This window comes from Patiria miniata, unplaced genomic scaffold (genome assembly GCF_015706575.1).
Source record: "Patiria miniata isolate m_02_andy unplaced genomic scaffold, ASM1570657v1 HiC_scaffold_9, whole genome shotgun sequence".
Taxonomy (NCBI): Eukaryota; Metazoa; Echinodermata; class Asteroidea; order Valvatida; family Asterinidae; genus Patiria; species Patiria miniata.
Window position 1 is genome coordinate 11,561,605 of NW_024037076.1, and position 23,091 is coordinate 11,584,695.

Consider the following 23,091-nt stretch of genomic DNA (forward strand, 5'->3'; position numbering starts at 1 on the left):
AGTAGAAGTGCAGCACTCGTAGTAACTTGTAATCAACACCTCAGCCCTCGTTTTTGGTGCTGTTGTTTTTGTTTTGTTTTTTGGGTTTAAAGGGAATGTACATCATTGGCAATTGTTGTAATTTTCAGAAATGAACTATTTGAGGGGTTAGTATAATAGATCAAATATTGTTACACTGACATGTTTGAAGTTTTGTGTTCGAAAATGCTGGAAAAACTAAGAAAAACAAAAATGTTCGAGGAGTCTGGTTCCCTGACTCCACTAAAGATGAAATGGATCAATTTATAGATGCCAGAAAATTGTAAGGTAATGGAACCACTCTAGCTGGCCTGCACCCGTTCATGAACATGTAACCAATAGCAAACAAAATTTGGACTGGTAAATTGGAGCAGTAGTTGAGAAATAGTCAGGTTTTTCCTACGGTGGTCGGCCGACCACCGTTGGAAATTTATACAAAATACCAATTTTCTTGAAAATGACTTCACATCTGGTGCCATAATTATACAGGATGCTTTAAACTGTCATTTACCAACATCCTAGTAAGGTTTTTCGTAAAAAAAAGGTAGTTTTGTTTTCCGATGTTTGCAAATGTTGTATACAGTGGACTCTCGTTATAACAAACTCGTTCGGACCTAGCCAAATTGTTTGTTATATCAGAATTTTGTATTAAGAGGAACATCAGTCCCATTCATTGTGCACATAAATGCACAGTCTGGACCAAGGCTTTATGTTTGTTATAACCAGAATTTGGTATTAACAGAGTTTGTACTAACGAGAGTCGACTGTATTCCCTTTAAAGGAATTATCCTTTTTAGCACTAATTGAGGATAGCACTTGATCCAAGGTGGACAACTGGAAGGAATGATGAGGACAAAAATCAAACTCACAGTGTAATACCCAGGATTAGAGTACTGGTGCGATATCCCCAGTTGTAATTCAGCTGTGGTGGTGAACATGCGTTGCCCATCATCAAAATCCCAAGAGCACATGATATGAGGTTTCCTTGTATAGTCAGCCTGGAAGACAAATAACACAGGGTCCAGGTAGCTGACTTCCGATGGGGCAGATACCTGATACAGATCTGAACAAAAAAAATTGAAAATCCAATTCAACTTAAATTTGCAATACAAAATCGGTACACACACAAAAAGTAGGACTTAGGCCCGACTTTTCAAATTCAATTAGCTATTCATAACTATTTTTAATACTTCCAAAAACCACTGGATGAACCAAACTAACGTTGGCAAAAAGAAAAGGTAAGAAAAGAAGTGTCCAGTCAATGAAAAAAAGCCAGAGTCGGCAGAGACAAGTTATATCTATAAACTCTCGATTTCTGTTGCTAAAATAATAAAGATGGAAGGAAACAAGGACGAAGTGCTGGCTGTACCTTTACCTCGGTACTAGTTTAGGATGAATTTTGTCACTTGGTAGGAAATGCCAGAGATACCTACCCTGTGTTGTTGCCTCTATCATTTTCCTGGTTGTAGTTATGCTCATCATTATCACCCAAGTGAGGTAGATAACCCTCAGTTGGCAACTGATGCTCATTTTATTTTCAGCACCAAGCTTAAGGCCCACTATTGCAACAATATGTAATTGGAGTACCAATGTTATCTTCACTGACTTCAGCTTTCTGATCGTCTGGCGACGATTTGTAGAACAAATGAAGCAAACAGTAAACGTTGGATGTAAAGCGTCGACGGGAAAGAGCACATTTTAATACGAAAGCTTTTTTTTTTCATCTTTACTGCGCCAGCTGCAGCTGACACACGCACGTATCCGGTACCGGTTAGCGCGCCCTGCGGCTGCGTCTGCCAACGCGCCGAAACTTGACGCGGCACGCGTCTAAAGTCGGCAGATAGAGGTGATGGCACTTTGGTACAAGTCGATTTTATCCGTGGAAGAAGTAAGCCCTTTTACATTGCACTCGCACAAGTGTAAATTTGTTCAGAATTGTATCGTATCGTACACATTTTCACATACCAAAAGGAAAACTTGTTGCAGATTTCGAGTGAAATTTTATAGTCCCACATTGGGCAAAACCTTGGGGAAGCAGACGACACCACGATTTGCAAAATAAGATGAATAGCGCCACCACGCGTCCTGAAAGTAAATGGTACACGAAAGTTCATCGCTCTCGCACACTATCGTGCTGCAGAGTACCAGCTAAATAAGGTGCCTAGCAACTAAAAAATGGCGTCTCGCGGGAGTCGGATATTTCACTGACATGACCGATGTTGCCTGCATTAAAGTCCGTGGTAGTTCTTATTTGAGCTAGGTAAAAGCGAAACGTTATGTTTGATTTCACTTATGAGTTGGCATAAATACGTGCATCATCGTATGTGCAATCGCTCTTGCAACAAACGGATTTTACTGCTCGATATCCTAACCAAAAGTCTTCAAGTGACAACGTTTATTACGGCTCGACAAGACTGCCGCATCAGTCGATCAATGGGTTCCCAGTCAGTCAATGCAAATTGCAATGCCATGCCATGGCTGCTCAAAACAACAGTCAAATGCACTTTAGAATGGCTTGCGGGTTAGCCTAGTGAAAGGCTCACTTAGATTTTGTTGTGTATGCAATGCTTTAATATTGCTTGGGAAAGACTAAGGGGGGGGGGCCTAGGCCCTAGCGTCCAGACGCCACTTCAGCTGGTTTTATATTTCAGGTTTAGGGGGCCTATGGCCATGATGGCATGTATGGCCTTATTTTTTTTTCAATTTGGTTTAGTTTACATGGTTTAGGGAAAGAGTTCCATAGGCCTACCTGGATCGGACATCACTTGACACCCTGTGCACAAATCCTAGGACAGTAGGAGACGTCTGAAAAATTCCAAGTGTTTTCTCAGGAGGCCCTAAATGCTTCAATATTTCCCCTGCTAAATTTGACATGTTATCACTTTCTGAATCTGAGGTCACTACAGGTAAAAATTAGTGATGTCCATGACCATGTATAGAATTCTTCCCCAGTTGAGTTACTAGTAACATCACTCGTCACATGAATTTTTTTTCTGCTTGTGTTAACCCCTTCAATTTGTTTTCCAACGTAACAGATGGCCTTCCATGGATTATATATAGTGCAGGAAGAAGATGCACTTGAGGCATGATGGCTGAGGAACAAGTGAAGTCTGCCGAGCAAAGTGGGCAAATGGCTGAACAGCACCCTGACAATACCAGTGTTGACGTGGTTGGCAATGCCCAGCCTGATACAGAGCAAGATGATAGTGCAGGGATAACGGTGAACGAGGCTGAAGAAAATATCGCAGAAAATGTTCCAGAGGAGTCGATAGTAGTTGCAGAAAATCATCAGGCACATGAAGCAGAAGAACCAGGTAGCTTTTAGTCTTTAAAATCCATCATTTTACACATTAATTTATATCATCAACCTTTTTTTACTACATTAATTTTGTTCACAGTTTTTTTGACGCAATTTGTGTTTTGTTTTAGTTTTTTCGACTTTTTGCATTAGACTTTTTTTACTACATTAATTTTGTTCACAGTTTTTTGGACGCAATTTGTGTTTTGTTTTAGTTTTTTCGACTTTTTACATTAGACTTGGGGAATTTTATAAAATATTGACTGTTTCTTCGAAACTTTATCAAAATGTGTTCAACCATCATCCTTTTTATGTGTTCATGTTTTCACATTTCTTACAGAAGTTGCAGAAACAGATCAGTGCCCAGATCATGAGAACAAAACAAATGCTAACAAGACACTCTCAGATGAGGAACAAAGCGACAATCAACAAAGCCAGGATTCGAACCCAGACTCCCCCGGCCAAGATGCAAATAGCAACGTGACACTTTCAGATAAGGACCAAAGCGACAATCAACAAAGCCAGGATTCGAACCCAGACTCCCCCGGCCAAGATGCAAAAAGGAACGTGACACTTTCAGATAAGGACCAAAGCGACAATCAACAAAGCCAGGATTCGAACCCAGACTCCCCCGGCCAGGATGCAAATAGCAACGTGAGCCAGAACCTGAACGCAAGTCCATCCAATGAGGATGCAAGCACCAGCAAACTGGATCAAGATGCTGATGCTAATAGCCCATCTATAAATGAGGACACCAACAATGACTCACTCAACCAGGACTCGGACAGTGCAGCGCCTCATCAGGGTCCAGACACTGAACCAACAGACCAGGAATCCATTCCACCTGGGCAGGACTCGAGCAGCCCAGGAGCGAGTGATCCCGAAAATGCAGAGAAAGTTCCAGAGGACAGTAAGCCTGACAGTGCACAACGTGACCCTGAAGAGGCTGATGCCAGACAGTCCGAGCCGCAAGAGCAAGATCAAGTTTTAGATGATGAAGTGACTGAGGAGGTAGTTGTGATGTCCCCAGCAGGTGATGATTCAAAAGAGAATCAGGCTTTGGATAATGATCAGGCAATAGCTGAAGAGAATACAAGTGCCAACCAAGTTGAAGATGCTGAAGTTGCACCAGAAGATGCCCATGACAAGGTCTCCGCATCCCAACAACCTCCTGATCAGGAGCCAACCGTCGAAGATACTCCTGAGGGTGCAGCTGAGAATCTCAGTGGATCGTCCCCTGCCCCGCAATCTCCCCCCGTTGCATCATCAAACAACACACCTGATGCAGTACAGGAGAACAATAACAATGAAGTTAACAGTGGCAGGCAGTTTTCCAGTGAATCGGTGCGTATTCCTACCGCCCAAGGTGACGTGGGGGAGTCGCTGTCCAACAGAGGTTCACGGGAGGATCTGCGGGAGCCAGCAATGTACAAGATGAGGTCCTCACTTCCTGTGGATGCATATGGTGGTATGTATCTAGTGCTTGTTATACTAACTATCCCAATTCCTCCAAAATCCAACACCTGCTTTTTGCGTAGCCCTGTATGTATATGTTAAAGTTTCGGTTCAGTTTTGAAAAAAATGTATAACTTCTACATGCTTGGATTTTGATGAAACTTAAGTGCAGTGAGGACTGTAGGCTGGCCCTTTGGGACCAGCAGAAAACCCTCGTCGATGGATGTTTAATTAGCCATTTGCGAGATAAATTTGAACAAAATCTGGAATGCTGACTTAATCCAATGCTTTGCATGTGTTTACTTTGTATTCTCCCGACCAAAGAGACTGTTACGTCACGTGATTCGGGGCAAGCCTTATGCTAGCAACCCCAAGCTCCGGCATGGTCTGGTGTCTGTGCCATTCTCACCTATTGTGAACGATGTATCGGTGCTAAACATCTCTTACGTAAAGTATGCAAGAGCTTGCCCCGAATCATGTGATTAGCAACAGTGTCTTTGGTCTGGAGACTTCAAAGTTAAAATTTGCCAAGCATATCTGAGCAAGTCAGTGTACCAGATGTTTTTCAAATTTAAATCCAAAAGGGTATAGGTCACTCACAAATGGCTTATTCCCCAAAGAATGTGTACAATTTACTGAATGCTCTTGAATTTGTGTACATATTGAATAGGTGGATAAGAGTGGGTCACATTCAGCATTCTTTTACTGTTGTATGTTTCACGTTTAAAGGGAATGTACAACATTTGCTTTTGCTGCAATTTTCCGTCATAAACAGATTAGAAGGATTAGTATGTTATAGAAAATAAACAATGACTTGTTTCACGTTTTGGGCTTGTAGATGCTGCAAAAACCAAGAAAACCAATCATGTTCTTGTAGTCTGGCGCCCTGACCCCACTTAAGATAAACAGAGCAATTTTAGACTTTGGGGAACTGTAAGGTCAGAGAATCAGTCGAGCAGGCTTGTACTCCTTCACAGGTGTGTAATTAATTGCAAAGAAAATGCGAAATAACTAAATATGAAAATTTAGAGGCAGTTTTTGAAAAAAGCCAGTTTTCTCCAACGCTGGTCGGCCGACCAGCGTTGGAAAAATACAAGTTTTCTTGAAAATGTTAGCACATCAAAAGCCACGATTTTACAGGATGCTTTGGACTATCATTCCCTAACATTCCAGTGGTTATTGCCAGATATTTTGGTCATTTCGTTTTTTGATGTTTGCAAATGTTGTATCTTCCCTTTAAAGGGAATATACATCATTTGCTTTTGCTGTAATTTTCAGAAATGGATGGAATTGGGGTGTTGGAAATATATAGCATATAGTTACACTGACTTTTTTGAGGTTTTGGGTTCGAAAATGCTATAAAAACCAAGAAAAACAATCATTTTTCTGTAGTCTTGTTCCTTGACTCCATATAAGAAGAAACAGAGCAGTTTACATACATTGGGGAATTGTAAGGTCAGGGAACCAGTCTAGCTGGCTTGTACCCGTTCATAGGTGTGTAATCGATTGCAAACAAGTGCGTTGGTCAATTGGGGCCAGTATTTAAAAAAAAAAGCCAGTTTTCATTTTGAAAATGACAGTATACCAGGTGCCATGATTTTACAGGATGCTTTACACTGTCATTCACTAACAGTCCAGCAAGGCATTTCAAAATGATTTGGTAGTTTTATTTTTTGATGTTTGCAGATGTTGTATTTTCCCTTTAACTTTACCTTGGACAAATTGACGTCTTTGACTTGTTTACTACCTTGTTAGTGTGATGTATGTATGTACTCTGCAGTGCGTCTGCACTAATTGACCCATTAGTCCGTGTACCGCCCCAAACCACCCTGCCCTAGTACTCCTTGCACTACGCTAAACCGCCTGAGCACTCAAGGTTTAATGGATGCTTCAGTGAACAATGTATTATAGATGCTAATGGACTAACTACATGTAGGTTACACCGTGTGGATACAGCTGTTAAAGAGGTTGTGGAATGCTTGAAGACATTTCCGACATTTTTCGGGTATATGTAATAAAAACGACTATTGTATTGTGTCTGTCATGAAATGAGTACAAAAGGTACTTTTGAGAGCTGTTTTTCAGGTCCTGTTTCGACCCGAACGTGCCATTTGTGTAAAAGTCTTCATTGGGGGCAGCAAACAAAACGTAGTAAATCGTGACGCAATAAACAGGACTCCCGATGCAGCGTAGAATAAACGAGTCCTGTTTATTACGTCACGATTTGTCTCATTTTACGAAGAACCTGACGACTGTTGATTTCAATTATGCCCTCGCTGACCAACAAATGTGACCCGCTCTGCAAAAATGAATCTGATGTCGCATAGCTTGAATTCCAGCTCTTACCACTTTTAAATGGAAACAGTGAAAATTTGCTCAAAATTTGAATTTTTTTGTTTTTGTTTTATTTTGGTTGTTTGATTGTTTTAGTTCAGATATCTTACACAGAAATTTAAATATTGTAAGAAAAAGACTAACAAATTTATGATTTTTGGTGCTTTTCTTGGTTAGTTACAGTGTATTTGTAATTTTTAAACCCTTTTTTTCTTCATTGAGACATTTCTTGCTTTGCAAAAACTTGACAGAATTTAAAAAGGCACAACAGTGCAACCAAACGTCCTAGAGAGGTCCGTGATATACCAAATGAAAGCTTACTTCATTCCCATTTTATTAATGTAGTTAACTCAAAATTTCAGTTTTGCCACAACAGACTCATTTTTGTGGAGCGGGTCACAAATTACTCGATCAATTTCAGTTTTATAAACATATAAACGCACATTACAAAAGAATGGGATATATATGGGTCTACTCTACAATAAAAAAAATATAAAAAACAAAACGACTTTCAGCATTCCACAACCTCTTTATAACTTGGCAACAGTACAAATTGAGGTTGTTTTTTTTGTTTATGCTGATCAAGCGAATGGTAATCTCCAATTCTAGATTCCAAGAGTAATCGTTTGCCAGCACTCGTCCACCCGGACCCACGGTTGGCCCGTTCCCTGCCAGCAGTCATGGATTTCTCCAGCCTCCCCGCTGAACATCACCAGGGCGTGGGAGCCCATCGGACGCGCAGCCACATACCGCGCATCCCCTCGGCTAGCGGCTCGGCCAAGGCCGAGATGCGAGATGGGGACGTCCGCAGGGCCCTGAGTTCGGCCAAGCTGCCACACTCTGTCATGAAGATGTCCACAGTGATGGTGTCGGCAAGGTGAGTCTTCAAGGCATGATGTTCTCCTATTTTAACGCTAGAGTACATCATTTGCAGCTATCCAAAAAGTAACTGACAAAATTATTGTTGAAAAGCATACTTGGTTTGAAGATAGTAATGACACTACCTCCCTGTGAAATTATTCTTTCTTGTCTGCTTTCATTTTGAAGCAAACAACAAAAGAAGGTCATTTCCATAGACGTGTCTATAGCCACATTTCCGCCAAAAAAAAAAAGTCTCCGGTTTCTGGTATGGAGCTTGTCCAAAAAGTGGTGCGGTGACGCGGCTTTTTTTTTTTTTTTTTTACCCGACTTTTTTGCTTCAAATGTGCTTCAAATGTCGGCTGATGACTGCAAATGGTGCCCGACTAAACTTAGTGCAAATATATGGGAGTCCAGAGAGGCCACATAAAGCTTATTCTCGATCATAACCCCATCTAAAAACACGTTGAAATTGCGCAGCAGCAGAATTCCAGTCAAACCAGTGAGTTTGGCGGTTTGGAGACATCATCTTTCATTGAAAAAAAAAAAATTCATTTTGCCGACGCGCATGGCTACGGCGACGCGCGCGCATACCAGAAACCGGAGACTTTTTTTTTTTGGCCTTAGTAGTTCATTTTTAATTCGGCAAAGCCATGAAGTGGTACGCGTAGGCGTTGACACGATGCACACACACGCGCGGTTGCTATCATTCGTCGGTTCAGTGCTCTTTTCACGTTTTATCATGTGAATAATTATCCTATGTATTATTACACCGACTTCACTCTTGACAAGGAAAAATTTCATGATCTGAACCTAAGGCCAAAACAAAAAATAAGTCGGTCTCTGGTCAGCGCACGCGTCGATTTTAAGCATGCGCGTCGATCTTTTTTTTTCCCAAAATGTTCCGCGGTAGCTCCAACAGCGCCCTCTATTTCCGCACCCCCTCAATTTTTTTTACCAAAGAGCACCAAGGAATGGGAAATTGCACCAAGGCAAATGATCGAAAGCACCAAGGCAAATTATGGAGGACACCAATGTACATGAGGACACCAAAAAAGCAAAATAGTACCCACCTTGTCTGTACAATCCAAGCTTGAAGGAAAAAAAAAAAAGGAAAAAAAAAAAAAAAAAAAAAAGCCGCGTGGCCGCGTCAATTCCGGAACTTTGGTCTGACCTGAGACCGAATATTTTTCTTTTTGGCCTAATCCACACATAATATAGCTCAACTCTGCATACTGTGAGCTGATGCATCAGTTCAAGGTGGCACCCGCCCCGATGTTTTGGCTTGAACTTCATAGTGCATCAAGTTTTAATTCTCTTTCATTAAGGCAATTGATTCCGTACTCAAGGACTTAGACTAATAAACAAATACTTTGTTCCATTCTATTCCCTTCACAGAAAGCGAGCTGTACTGAATAGAAACGCCAGTGTCTTTTACGAGGAAAAACAGCAGAGTAAAGTAATCAGTAAGTAGAAAGAACAATGCATGGAGCCTGTCAATTATGCAAAACATCCCAACTGGCTGGATTTGATTGGTTGCCAATAGATTGACCCAGTAGGCCCCGCCCCTTTGTTGTTTCGACCAGTCAGAGCCGTGATTAGTAAAAAGTGAATTCATAATCTTGACATTAAACGTCACAATGAAACTTCAATTTCGCTTTTGCTTTTAGCATGAAATGTGAACCGGCCTTAAAGCTGTCTTTTTCTCCTAAACAGGTCTGGATCAGGCAATAAATAGCCGCCCTCCAATGCCCTTTGACCTGGATGGCCCCGGACCATGGAGTTACTCCCCGAGAAACAAGCCCCTGAATGAGGATAATTCTCCAGAGTACACATTCGGGCACAAACTCAATGAAAAGAGTAAGTCTGAATCGCCCAATAGTTTTCTGCTCTGTCGGCTGGAAGCTTCGGGCAAGTTGGCGCAAGAACTATTATTGACCAATGGCTAACTGTAGTTAGACTAAAGTTAGCCGAACTCTGTCTAGACGACGATGGTTGACTACGCTAGTCGACTATTTGGAACCAGCCTACCGCGGCTGGTCGCACAACGATTTGTAGCTGGTTTTCCATAGTAATTTCCATAGCATAGTGCAGAGGGAACCAACTATCAACAAAAAAGGCGGAAAACGAAACTGTGAGCGGTGAACTTCATTTTCATTGCACAGTTTTTCCATGTTAGTTTACGATTATGTCACAATATTTGCGAATAGGTCGACTAAAGTCGTTTGCACTTCAACTTCAGTGCGCATGCGCTAGGTACGTCACAAACCAACCACTAGTTAACCACTGGTCCTTACTCCAATTTGCTGTTGATAAACTTAGGCCATTAGTTCCTGTACTGTCCCAAATTACCCTGTCTGTTACTCCTTGTACCTGTACAGCCTGAGCAGTCGATACGCTTGTTTAAAAACTCTCAACCTTAACTCCCTACTGTCTTTTACTAAGTACCAAGTCCGCCAAAATCCATCACTCGCTCTGCTACATGACATAATGGAATCCACCACTGACCTACTGGTGGACATTGATGGACTTAGTACATATGGCTTACATGACAACAGCAGTACAGGATGCTAGGCAAAATCAATCGTATGCCCCTAGCACTGCCTCAGGCCTCCATACTCCATCATACTCCATCAATATTAAGTCAAACCAGGCCTGCAGGACCAAATCCTTCCAAATCCACCAAAATGGGGAGATGGGTTTTGATGGAGTTTGGGAGGTTAGGGTTAAGGGGAAAAAGACAACGTAACCCTATGTTGTAAAGATGGTAAAGGGTTAAACTCTCACGGGTAATTCAGATGAAATCAAAATCTGTGTCTATTTTTAGTAAAGTAAAATTGAGAACAAAGAAAGCTACAAGATTTGTGTAAGGTTTTGTGAGAAGTGGCGTGAAGTTTTGTGGTAGAACTCCGGCCTTGGGAAAGACTGTAATGAAAGCTAACATAATGTGACATAGTGGTTTTGGTACTATGTTCACACATGACAAGAGAAGAGATTGGTTTGTTAGTGTTGGCACTGATCCCCATTTTATTAAAACTCTACAGGCGGCGGAGGTCGAACCGCGTATGCTAAGACATGGTTCAACAGCAACAACGGGTTCACACAGAAAGTGCAGTATGAGAAAAGGGTAAGTTGCCACTTGAGGTACACACCTTCTGGTTTTATTTTTTAACTTCAAGATGAGATGCCAGTTTTCTTGCTCTGCCCATGTCCAAGCTTTTCATGAATATTGGTATTGCCCAAACAACATGAATTTTAGCTTCATTAACCCTCCTATGCAAACATACATTCTGTGCCAAGTAGTGCCTTCAGTCAAAATCAAACAAGTGACTGTTTTCCACAATTAAAGAGTTCCCAGCCTATGTAAAGCAGGATTGACTGTCTGGGACTGTTTAAGCAACTTGATAGCTTGACAGCTGTGCTTTGACTCTGGGTGAGTGACAAAACAGCTGTGACAACAATTGCCTGCTTTTTTGTCTGGTGACTCAGTTTAGTCACAGTGCATGCTTGACATATGATCTGACTGCTGGTGACTAGCCTTTGTTAAAAGTATAGCAGGGGAAGTGGATGGAAATTTTGACTCTCTGTGACTGTTTAAATGGCAAGAGGGTTAACCCTTACTCAGAATTTGAAGACGACCAGGCCCATTAACAATAAGAACTCACATCAAAGGTCTACAAGCACTTGATCTGTTAAGGAAATGTGAATGAACGTTATGCTAATTTGTTGTTTTCATCTCTTTGTTCTTGGCCATTTCATCTATTATTTTATTTTTCAGTGGCCCTCACCAGCACACTACAACAGCACCCGCCCGCTTCTGGGTCGCCGCAAACCCACCATGGTCGACTATCCTTCCTTCACCATCGGTGTGCGAAGCAATTTCAGCATCAGTAAAATAGGTACGTGTAAAACTGACTCGCTCCAACAACAGCCTAACCATTGAATAGCAATAAAGCTTGATCACCGATTTGTATATATTTGCGAATTGATACACACTAGTGCAGGGCCCGTCAAAAAATGCACCTGTTCGGTAGGGGCAATTTCAAAATGCTCATATCATGCAAACAACGCACACGATTCAATTGTGTTGTTTTCACAGGTTAAACTCACACTCATAGGTTGAGCGCACTTTGTACAGGCCATAGGTTGAGCACACTTTGCCAGGCCATCCCCGGCACTGATATTCACCCATACGCCCGTGCAGCTACTCACGTACGTGAGCTCCAGAAATACTCTGAACAATAATTGCCCTACAATGCGTGTGCCCATCCTTTTTCCATTGTTGCGTCATATTAAGCACGCGCACTTTAGCTCAAACATGACGTAAACAATTGAAAAGGACTGCGCGTGTTCTAGGTATATAATAGCAGATTTTTTTTGAGAACCGCTCGTCCAAACAACTTTAAACTTGGCACTGCACATTCTGTTGTCCCCAGCAGTGTGCCTGCCAAAATTCAACTTTATACGGTGCCCGGTTCTGGAGATAATCGACGGACAGACAGACAGACAGACAGAGATTCCTGGAATTATAGTAAGGATTAGAACGGTGAGGGTATGGACTTGGTGCATGAACGGTTGATGGCAAGTTTTTACTTTTTTTGAGGGCTCCGGTGTGGGGGGCACACCACACGTGTGGCGCGAGGTATGCCCGACTAAGTTTATTCTGAATGTGCATAACCCCATGGCATCTTAGCGTGAGCATCCGACACTATTGGAAATGCATTCAAATATCCCACCCAGTGGTAACCCCTCTCTCTTATTATCTGTTGAGGATATACTGTAATTGCACGAATGTGAAGTGTTCGGTTTTGTTCATACAACGTCTGAATAAATTCTTATCATCAGAGCCGTTTTATAGCGCCACCAATAGTGTGGCCTAGTTCCATTTACTAGGGTTGCTCCGAATATATTGAATATTAAAGCCGATCATCAACCAAATATTGGAATACCTTTCAATAATCGAAATATAAAAAATACGCAAGTGCACACGTGACTGTGATGTTATTTTAATCGTAAATTGCGGCGCTTTAATGTCAGATAGCACTTTTTTGTTGACAGTGGTTTGTTCCCATCCTTTTAGCAGGTTAAAGCTATAGTCCATCATTTGTAATTAGTGCATTTTGTTCGTTTGAAGCAACAAAAGTGTTCAAAATCTAATGAAGGATACTGAACAACTTACTTGATGAAGTTTCAGCTCAGCTTCAGCTTCATATTCAGAGAAAAACAGCATTCTAGGATCTCAATTTAAAATCAAAAGTTGCTAAATCATGTTTCGAATTGTTTTGAATTGCAGCTTTACGCGATGTTGCGCACTGATCCAACGAATTATAGCAACCGCACATGCCTGTGCATTGTGCCAATGCTTGTGCGCGCTGCGCCGAATAACAAAACGAACAACTAATTTAAATTTTCCTACGGTGCTTCTTAAGAAGCACCGTTGGAAATGCCTTCTTTCGTTGATTTCTTCAAAATGAGAGCTTGCCAGAAAGGATAATTTCACAGGGAGTTTAGTCCCCTTACTATCTTTCAACCAGTATGTTTTTCAACAATAATTATGCCGGTTACTTTTTTGGATAGCTGCAAATGATGGACTCGGGCTTTAAAGTCCTTGACTCTTATAAAATACTTACTGTAAAAGGCTCGAGCGCAAATTTTTAACTGGCGCTTTGTGTGCAACTTTTGACCGGCGCAACATGCAGTTGCAGTTGGCGTGTGTAAAACTTGGTTCAGAGAGTTTTGAATAATCAAATATTCGCTGAAACGCAGTTCCCAATAATCAAAACAGGACAGCCTGTTTATTTAAAAATGGACAGCCCTACCATTTACTGTGGAATGGAACTTCTGTGGCTGTGGGAAGAATAGTTCAATGTCACGTGATCAACGACTTACCAATCAGATGACAAGGATATATTCAGCGTTGTATAATGATAAATGTAGGTTTTTACACAATGGCCAATACAGTGTGTACAAATTATCCTCTCATTGCATGTCAAAAATTTAATTCTTTGTTAATTTTTTTATGTTTTTTGACCAGGCTCAGAGAATGAACCAGGACCTAATGAATACAATCGCTCCACGTCAGATGTAGCCACCTTAAGGACTGCACCCAGCTACACCATCAGCCGTAGACACCAAGGCACAAAGCTCTGGAGTGGCAACGGTAAGTAATGCAAGAAATTCAGGTAGACAGTATTTGGGTACAGACTTAACCCTCCGAGCAGCTTACCAAAAAAAAATCACACAGTGGAAACACGTGGAGAATTTGGTCACCACCTGTGTTTACAGGTCAATAACCCTGGCATGCCTGTACATGCCCAAGATATAGGTCATTCACATGGCCAGGGATTGTTTACAACCTGTCTGGGCTCTGGGCGGCACGAGGGGTTGACACAAAGGGATCGGCGGCACTGAGGGATTGGCCACTAAGATCTCCCATTACTGCACAAAGGCATTGGGCGCCATCTTGGCTTCTGTCTTTCAACACTCCTTACTCCAGAGTGTGTAGGGACTGGCCAATGGGAGTCTACAGGCTTGTGGGGTATAGTAGGGGTGAGGATTACATGAAAGCTTGGCCTAATTGGCCCATTGAAAAAAAAATTATGCCCATATTTGGAAAATGTGGAGAATGAAATCACCACTTCGCTGCTCGGAGGGTTAATAGGTGAGACTTACTTGAAGCAATATTGCCAAGTGTGGTTATTCTTGGTTGCATTTTTATGCATCACTCTTACTACTTCCGATGAAAAAAATAAGCTCTGATCAAAACTGTGGTTAACCATTGCCTCGGTTCGAAACCTCGGGCCCCTTGAACTTTTACGATTTGCGTATTTAGGACAATCCAGTTAATAGTAAGCAAGTTAAAGGTATAGTCCATCATTTGTAATTGGTGCATTTTGTTCGTTTGCAGCAACAAACATGCTCGAAATCTAAAGAAGGGTGCTGATCATCTAACTTGATGAAGTTTCAGCTCAGCTTCAGCTGTATATTCCGAGAAAATCAGCATTCTAGGATCTCGATTTCAAATCAAAAGTCGCTGAATCATGTTTTGAATTGGGCCTGAATTCAGCAGCCGAGACACGTTCTCACTGAGCCAAATGCAGCTACGCGATGTCGCGCACCTATCACGTGCTTACGTGCTTCACCGAATATAAAAAACGAACTACGAACAAACTACTAACAGAACGGAAAGACCTTCTTTCATTGATTTCTTCAAAATGACAGTTTGCCAGATATAATAATTTCATTAGGAGTTTAGTCCCCGTACTATCTTTCAACCAAGTATGTTTTATCAACACTAATTACGTCAAGTTACTTTTGGATAGCTGCAAATAATGGATTGTAGCTTTAACCATTTAGTCACTGTTTTACCCTAAACCACCCTGCCTGTTACTCATTGAAGTGCCCGAAACTGCCCCAGCATTCTCTGGTTTTGTAGATTCTTTAGTGAATAAACACAGTGTAATACAATGTAATACAGATGCTGAGCTGTATTTATGTTGTCTAACAGTTCGATAAACATTTGTAAAAAAAAAAAAGACCAGTTTAGTCAACCGTTTGGGACCATCCCACCGAGGCTGGTTTTCAGTAGTTGTTTTTCAGTAGCACTTAACCCAAGGCTGAGTTTTCATGGTTAGGTAAGATATGTGGAATTATGGAAGCAGAATAGGAAAAAAATGTTGTAACCTGACGCCACCTTTTTATTCATTATATCATCTCAATGAAAGTCATACATTGCAAAAATGATAAGACATGAATCTGGGACTGAGAAACATTTCCAATTTTGTTAGGAAAAACTTCTTGATTCTCCATAGACTTTGTACACAACCGCTGAAGTGGCGTCAAGTTGCAACATTTTTCTGCAGAATATTTTGCTGAAGATGTCATTATGGAAACTTAGAATCCACAAAATATCTTTAATCTTTTTATCGAGTAGAGTTATGTAAAAAGAGTCCAGAGGAGTTAGCTGCGTAAGATTATTGTATATTTTGTTCTTTATCTTTAGAATTGACTCCAGGCCCAGGTACATACAATCCACGATGGGGGCATTCCTCGGGTGCAGTCCACCACCCCTCATTCACCATCCAAGGCGTCCGACGATTGAAGAGCCACCAACTTGGACCACACCCAACCTTCTGAGCTATTTGTGTCTAATTCTTCCCTTCACATCATGAAAGCCGCAGTTTGGCAAAAGAAAAGTGTATTTTTAAGCTCTGGCAGGAGCTTCTACGTGTCAGTTGGTGGTCAGTCAGATGATCTGTCTGTCTGTCTGTCCCTGGAAAATTGACCAAAAGTATGGTGTTCCTATATGTGCCCTTGGCGTCGCATTTTTCGGCGTCGCATTTTTCGGTGTCACATTTTTCAGCTCTGGAGGGATCATTTTGATCAATTTCATGCAAGACTTTCATGCAAGACTTTCTGTAACATGGCCAGAGCTTATTGTGCACTCCCACTTGTTATTACCTGAAGTACACTTACCTAGACACGTGTGGTCTAGCGGTAGGGCACAGGATTCATGATCGTGAGATTGTGGGTTTGAGCCCCGCTGTGGCCATGCGTGTTGTGCCCTTGAGTAAGGCGCTTTACCTCAATTACTCCTGTCAACCCAGGTGTTAAATGGGTACCGACATTATTCAATGCTGGGAAGGTAACAGACTCGCTGTGGAGGTGTGGTGATCCCCCCACCCACCCCCACAGCAGCATTTCATGGACTCCAGTCTGGCCCAATCGCTTCAAAAGAGAGATGGGCACTCCGTTCCTGTGAACACAGGTTCCATCCCCCTTGACCCTTCACCTACACTTACTTATACTGAGTTCCATGCACTTCACTAGCTCTCGTCAGCAGGCCATGCAGTAGCATCTCTTCACAGAGTCCACTGTGTGTGGCTGAACATTTCTTTTTTTCACCAGGGTTATAGAAGTATTTCTCTCTTGAGAAGTTGGCTGAAGGAAGAAATCGATGACCTTGAGTAGGTGGTGATCAATCAGGGATCACTCTCGTAGTAGTGAGTAGTGCAGAAATAGGGGGAACAAACTGTTTAGCATCTTTTCATGGCTTGTCTGTAGAGTATGGGCAAGAGTAATTGGACCCACATGGGTCGTTCAAAATGTAGCGTTTTGCTGTATTCTGGAAGTATTTTGAGTTGGCAGAGGAACAGGTTTCGGTAGCATGTGCTCACTCCTTGCCAGCATTTACTCCTGCAGAGAGTTGTTACATAATTTGTGCATTCTGTACATGAAGATCAGTCTGTGTGGTATTCTCTGGCCGCACTCGTCGGAAGAGTATGAATTTCTGGTTTGAATAGGTCTTACCAGTATTATTTGGGGTTATGAGATACTTCCACAAGATTCCTCCACCTTTAGAACAATCAAATTCTAGGGCTGCTTCGAATTATTCGAAATATCAACCATTTATTCGAATAGCTTTTTGCCAGTTCAAATATTCCGGAAAAAAATATATGCAGGTTCAATCACGACTGCGATGTTATTTTAACAGTGAAGTACCAGTGCTTGTTGTCAAATGCCGCATTTTTGTCTACAGTCACTTCTTGTCGACGACGGTTCATTGTTCCCGTCCTTGTAATAGGCCCGGTGAGCATATCATCATTGATTACCGCACGCAAAACACCTGCACTCTTTGCCTACAATATTTTAACAGTGTGGTATGCGGTTTGAGCTGGCGCGTGTAAAAGTGATCGGCGAGATTTGAATATTCGGTCTAATGCAGTTTCGAATATTGAATATTAAATTATTCAAAAATGAACAGCCGTAACAAATTCCAAGACCAAATTATAAAAATCCATGACCTAGTTTATCGAAATGCAGATCAAAACTGTGAAACTTGTTCCGTGAAAAGTGCTTAACAGAAACAGAATAACTACAGAACACAGTACTTATGTCTTTCGAAATCAAAATGCTTATATCAGGGAAATCCGTTGCATTTTGTCTGGTATAAAAATCAGATTCCATTACAGAAAATACCTCACCTCTGTTTACCTACATTTGCATATCAGCGCGCATGCGCACAAACATTCGCTGAAAAGAATAGCGCCCAAGCCACACCCTCATTGTCCACTGCATGCCCCACGCCCACAAAGGACCCTGTAACGTAATAGCTCGTCCTAGTTTTTCAGCGACGCGTAGTGTAAAGACGTACATTTTTTAGCTGTTCTCGCTGTGATTACAAAATGGCGGACTCCGCCAAAACCAAGAAGAAAACTGTCTCAAGCCGTTCTACCGGAAAGTCACCCTCTACTAGTCAATCCAAGCGTGATAATTCCTCTGCTACGACCGGGTCCAATCTCCCGGGTTCGACAGTTGGAATTTCTCCGGGGACGAATACTTCTCCAACGAGAGTTACGGCCACTCCCCGACAAATCCCGCATTCTTACGGCAGCCTACAGGAGCACATGGCTTCGGAACAACAGGTCGACTCGCATGTGCAGGCGGGACGGCGGGACTTGGCGTTCGAAACCCAGCGGTCCCTCGGTAATTCGACCAGCCCCGCCAGGTCACAGAGGCTTGGGGCACCACCACCACCATCATCTTCATTCAGCCGTACTACGGGTTCGTATTCACAACCTAGTTTTACAAGCGAATCTCGGCGAGATTTTCCTCATCATTCGGAGCCTCACACGTGGTCCTTTTTCCCGAACGATCCTCGTCAATTCGACCACAATACTCGCACTCCGTATCCACTCAGTGCACCATCCTACGACCCGCGGGGTTATCCCCAGACTTTTCCGATGGGATTTTCACACCATTACCCACCTTATCAGGGTAATTCTTCACATTCTCCGCGAGATCATGGCGTACCTTTCACAGGACAAAGACTCCGTTCTCCGCAACGCTTCGGTGAACACACCAGCCGGGCGGGGAGAGAACGCCGCGATTCACGGCGCCGTTCCCGGTCTCGTGCGCGGTCCCGCTCGGACTCCGACGATCGACATTGGCGCCGACATCGTTCTTCTCGTCATGATCGTGATTACTCACGGTCGGATTCTGGTCATCGAAGCCGACACTCACGTTCTAGATCTCCTTCAAGGTCTTCTTTTTCCTCAGGCCGGACAGTGGATGAAGATAGTCTCTCCAATGCCCAGCGGGCTAATCTTACGATGACGGAAGTGGGTAAGATCCTTCAGTTTCCACCCCCTTCCCCAGACGAATCTACTCGTCCTTCATTTCGCAGAGATTCTGGTACACGTAAATTTAAGCCTTCGCAGCCCTCTTTTCCTATTGATAGATTGTGTGCTGACACTATGAATGAGTCCCTTAGTCAGGTGCATAGCAAACAAACTCTCTCTCGTGGCCAGAGCAGGTTTGCAGGCATGTTCAACACCAATAAAGCGGACACTGATAGATTTTTCTCTACCCCTTCCTTGTCTTCTGAGGCCAAAGACTTGCTGAGACGTGAGAATCCGCTATCTCAAAAGTTTTTTGATGCTAAGACGAATACACTTAACAAAAGATTCGCCTACATGGATAGCCATATGCGTCAAGGGGCCAAAGTGGCCTCTTTCTCCATCCTGTTATCGGATACCCTTGCTCGATGTTATGGAGATCCTTCCTTGTGTGAGCCATACAAGATAACCGAAATGTTCCATTTTTTGGATGATTGCCTAGGTTTTTGCCTCAAGGAATTTAGTTTAGGTTTCGCTTCGACTTCGTTGCTGCGACGTTCCCTTGTTGTAGACAAGTTGTCTCTCCCTTCACTTGGTGCAAAGGATCGCATGCTAGGCCTTCCCCTGGCTGGGCGTGATCTTTTTGACAACAAGTTTGATGAGACTATGTTACATGAAGCCAAACGCCTTAAAGCTGAAGACAAGTTCGATTTTCGTCGGCGTTCAACTAAACGCCCCTCTACATTTGCCCCCAGTCAGCCCAGCAAGAAGAATCAACGCCCGTTTTCTACCGACAAGGGCTCCAACCAGTCCAAGTTTCAGGGGCATCAGGCTTCTTCGTCTTCTGCCAGCTACACCAGGAGACAGCCCCCCAGATATTCGCGTCCCTTCAAGTCCCGGGGGTCGCGAGGTAACAAGGGCCTATGACAACAACACAGTTTTCATCCCTCCAGCTTCGGGTCCAGTAGGTGGTCGTCTTGGGGAGTTCAGTCAGAGATGGTCTCACGTAACCTCAGATACTTGGGTTCTTCAAACGATCTCGACAGGGTACCGTCTGGAATTCACCAGCAACCCTCCTCTACAACCCCCAAGACGACCAACTCCTGTTCCCTCAGATTCTGCACGCCGGGTGGCGTTGGAGAAGGAAATAATCTCTCTGATCGACAAGAACGCCATCATTCTGCTTCCAACGGGGTCCACCCTTGGCGTCACCTCAACCTTTTTCCTGGCACCGAAGAAGTCGGGCGATTGGCGACCCATCATCAACCTACGACCTCTCAACAGTTACATCAAACCCAAACACTTCCGCATGGAGACACTTTCCACGGTCCTCCAGTCCCTGAAAAGGAATTGGTGGGCTACTTCCATCGATCTGAAGGATGCCTACCTTCATGTACCTATCCACGCAGATCATCAGAAGTTTCTCCAGTTTCTATACCAAGGTTCCGGGTACCAATTTCGTTGCCTACCGTTCGGCCTCTCCACAGCCCCTCGGGTCTTTACGAGAATAGCCAAAGCAGTTGCAGCTTTCTTGCGTCAAAAGCAGATCCACATATTTCTGTATCTGGACGATTGGCTCATAGTAGGTCCGACCTTCCAGGACACGGTAGATGCCCTCCGACAGACCGTTCAACTTACCCTCAATCTCGGCTTCATCATCAATGTCGAGAAGTCGTCTCTGATTCCAACTCAACAACCGACCTATCTTGGAGCAGTTCTAGACATGACAACAGGCAGAGCGATGCCATCGGGGGAAAGATGTCAGACACTCTGGGATTGCATCGGAATTTTCAGGTCATCTCCAATCCTCCCAGCCAAAGCTTGGCTCCGCCTTCTGGGTCTCATGGCAAGTCTGGTCGACTTGGTTCCCTGGTGCAGGATGCACATGCGTCCCTTACAGCTTCATCTCCTGTACCACTTTCGCCCTCGCAAGGATCCTATATCGAAGATGGTTCCAGTTACTCCGTTAATTATCGACAAGCTCCGGTGGTGGCTAGCTCCGAACAATCTCCTATGTGGAGTCGTGTTCCCTCGCCCCTCTCCAGCAGCTATCCTCACAACAGATGCTTCAACTCTGGGTTGGGGAGCTCACATGGACTATCTATCACGGGCCGGCACATGGTCGATGGAAGAGAGTCTACTTCACATCAATCACCTAGAACTCCTGGCAGTGGACAAGGCTTTACGTTCCCTAGAGTCCGAAGTCCTCAACAAATTAGTTCTAGTCAAGTCAGACAACTCCACAGTAGTGTCTTACATCAACCGTCAGGGGGGAACTCACTCCCCGTCTCTCTGCCTAGCCACTTGGGAGCTACTCAGCTGGTGCATTCCTCGTCAAATATCTCTTCAAGCCACCCATCTGGCCGGGAAGAAGAATATCCTCGCCGACGCCCTTTCCAGGGGTCGCGTCTCTCCGACAGAATGGTCTCTCCGCCCTCCTGTAGTCAAACACATCTTCAACGTACTTGGAACTCCACATGTGGACCTATTCGCATCTCACCTGAACAACCAGCTTCCAACCTTTTGCACCCGTCACACTCATCCTCTGGCATGGAAGGTAGATGCCCTCAGCTTCGACTGGTCAGGAATGCATGCTTATGCCTTCCCCCCGATCTCTCTCATTCAACGGGTCCTGACAAAGATAGAGACGGAGCTATCCAGAGTAGTCCTCATAGCTCCATTTTGGCCAAGACAGCCATGGTTTCCTCGCCTTCTGGATCTCCTGGTTCACTCGCCCCTCATACTTCCCAACCGGCCAGACCTCCTGTCACAACCCGGGTCTCACATTCTGCATCCGGATCCATCCACTCTCCATCTTTGTGCCTGGATGCTCTCAAAGTCTCCTTCCGATCAGCGGGACTTTCGGAGGAAGCTACGTCCTTGGCAACCAAGAGCAGACGGAGATCCACCAGAAGAACTTATGATAGTAGACTTCTCCACTTCACCAAATGGTGTGAGGAGAGAGCTGTCAATCCCCGTTCTGCATCTGTAACCTCGATTGGGGATTTCTTTCTTCACCTTTTTAATTCAGGCCTGCAAATTTCAACAATTAAGGGCTACAGATCAGCTATTGGTATCCTTCATCAGGGTTTCCATGATGGCACAACAACTTCATCCAATACATCAATTTCTCACATGATACGTGGTATGTTTAATGATCGGCCTCCTACCAGGAAGTTGATACCTTCATGGGATCTGGGCACCGTCCTGTTATCTCTCTCCAAACCTCCGTTTGAACCAGCAGGTAGTTCGTCCCTTCACCATCTTACAGTTAAAACCGTATTTTTACTGGCTGCAGCTACAGCTCGCCGCAGAAGCGAACTCCATGCTCTGTCAGTGGAACCAGGCCATATTCGATGGGAACCTGGCGGTGTACGACTAATTCCAAGGGTAGGTTTTCTCACCAAGAATCAATCTATGGGTTTCTCACCACCCGACATATTTGTACCAAGTTTGACATCATTCTCTTCAGTAGCAGAGGATAAATGGTGGTGCCCCGTGCGAGCGCTCAAGTACTACATTGCTCGCACCAAGCCCCTCAGAGGAGACATCAAGCAACTGTTTATTACGACCATCCAGCCTCATCACAAAGCCTCTGTGACCACGATCGCTCGATGGATTTCGGTGGCCATACAATGCCATTCCGACCATCGAGGATCGAAATCAGGAGCCCACGAGACACGCAGCATGTCGACTTCATGGGCCCATCTGCTTGGAGTTCCTCTTTCAGAGATTATGAAAGCGGCCTGCTGGAAAAATCCTTCGACTTTCACATCATGCTACCTGAAGGATGTCGTGCAAGCGGAGGGACGCATGGGCAAGAAAGTCCTCCAAGAAACTGCACGATCAGCAGCCCGCTCAGCCCGCACAGCTCCTTTGAAATAGATAGGCAGCTCCCGGGTATGTCTAGACAACCTTTGCATATTATTTAGAATTGCATGTAGGCCAAGTTTAGACTTTCAAGTACCACTGCATGTCCCTTCCCCCCCCTTGGAACTTTCGGTGCTACTC

At 43.7% G+C, this 23,091-nt stretch overlaps 3 protein-coding genes across 6 annotated transcripts in view; 2 read left to right on the forward strand and 1 right to left on the reverse strand.

Annotated features, from left to right (window-relative positions):
* LOC119720054 (polycystic kidney disease protein 1-like 2) overlaps positions 1-2,157 on the reverse strand; it is a 34,705-nt gene extending 32,548 nt beyond the window's left edge. The window contains exons 1-2 of the mRNA XM_038189573.1: positions 1,452-2,157; positions 888-1,081 (exon numbers count right to left, since the gene is read on the reverse strand). Of these exons, the coding sequence (XP_038045501.1) occupies positions 888-1,081; positions 1,452-1,548 (291 nt within the window). The 5' untranslated portion in view covers positions 1,549-2,157. The remainder of the gene's footprint in view (positions 1-887; positions 1,082-1,451) is intronic.
* LOC119720053 (serine-aspartate repeat-containing protein F-like) lies at positions 2,146-16,541 on the forward strand. 4 transcript variants are annotated; one of them, XM_038189572.1, is made up of 11 exons: positions 2,146-2,278; positions 3,054-3,332; positions 3,657-3,727; positions 3,815-4,784; positions 7,715-7,982; positions 9,362-9,429; positions 9,680-9,823; positions 11,008-11,090; positions 11,742-11,862; positions 13,998-14,123; positions 15,966-16,541. In XM_038189572.1, the coding sequence occupies exons 2-11, from the start codon at positions 3,104-3,106 to the stop codon at positions 16,097-16,099; spliced, it is 2,214 nt and encodes a 737-aa protein (XP_038045500.1). In that variant the 5' UTR covers positions 2,146-2,278; positions 3,054-3,103; the 3' UTR covers positions 16,100-16,541. The 4 variants fall into 4 exon arrangements, with proteins under 4 accessions (XP_038045500.1, XP_038045499.1, XP_038045498.1 ...); XM_038189571.1 differs by having other exon boundaries at positions 3,657-3,879; positions 3,967-4,784; positions 15,966-16,540; XM_038189570.1 differs by having other exon boundaries at positions 3,660-4,784.
* Positions 16,542-18,147: 1,606 nt separating this feature from the next.
* On the forward strand, positions 18,148-22,462 carry LOC119720861. The gene is made up of 4 exons (XM_038190727.1): positions 18,148-18,526; positions 19,022-19,087; positions 19,836-22,033; positions 22,325-22,462. The coding sequence occupies exons 1-4, from the start codon at positions 18,148-18,150 to the stop codon at positions 22,460-22,462; spliced, it is 2,781 nt and encodes a 926-aa protein (XP_038046655.1).
* The last annotated feature ends 629 nt before the right edge of the window (positions 22,463-23,091 follow it).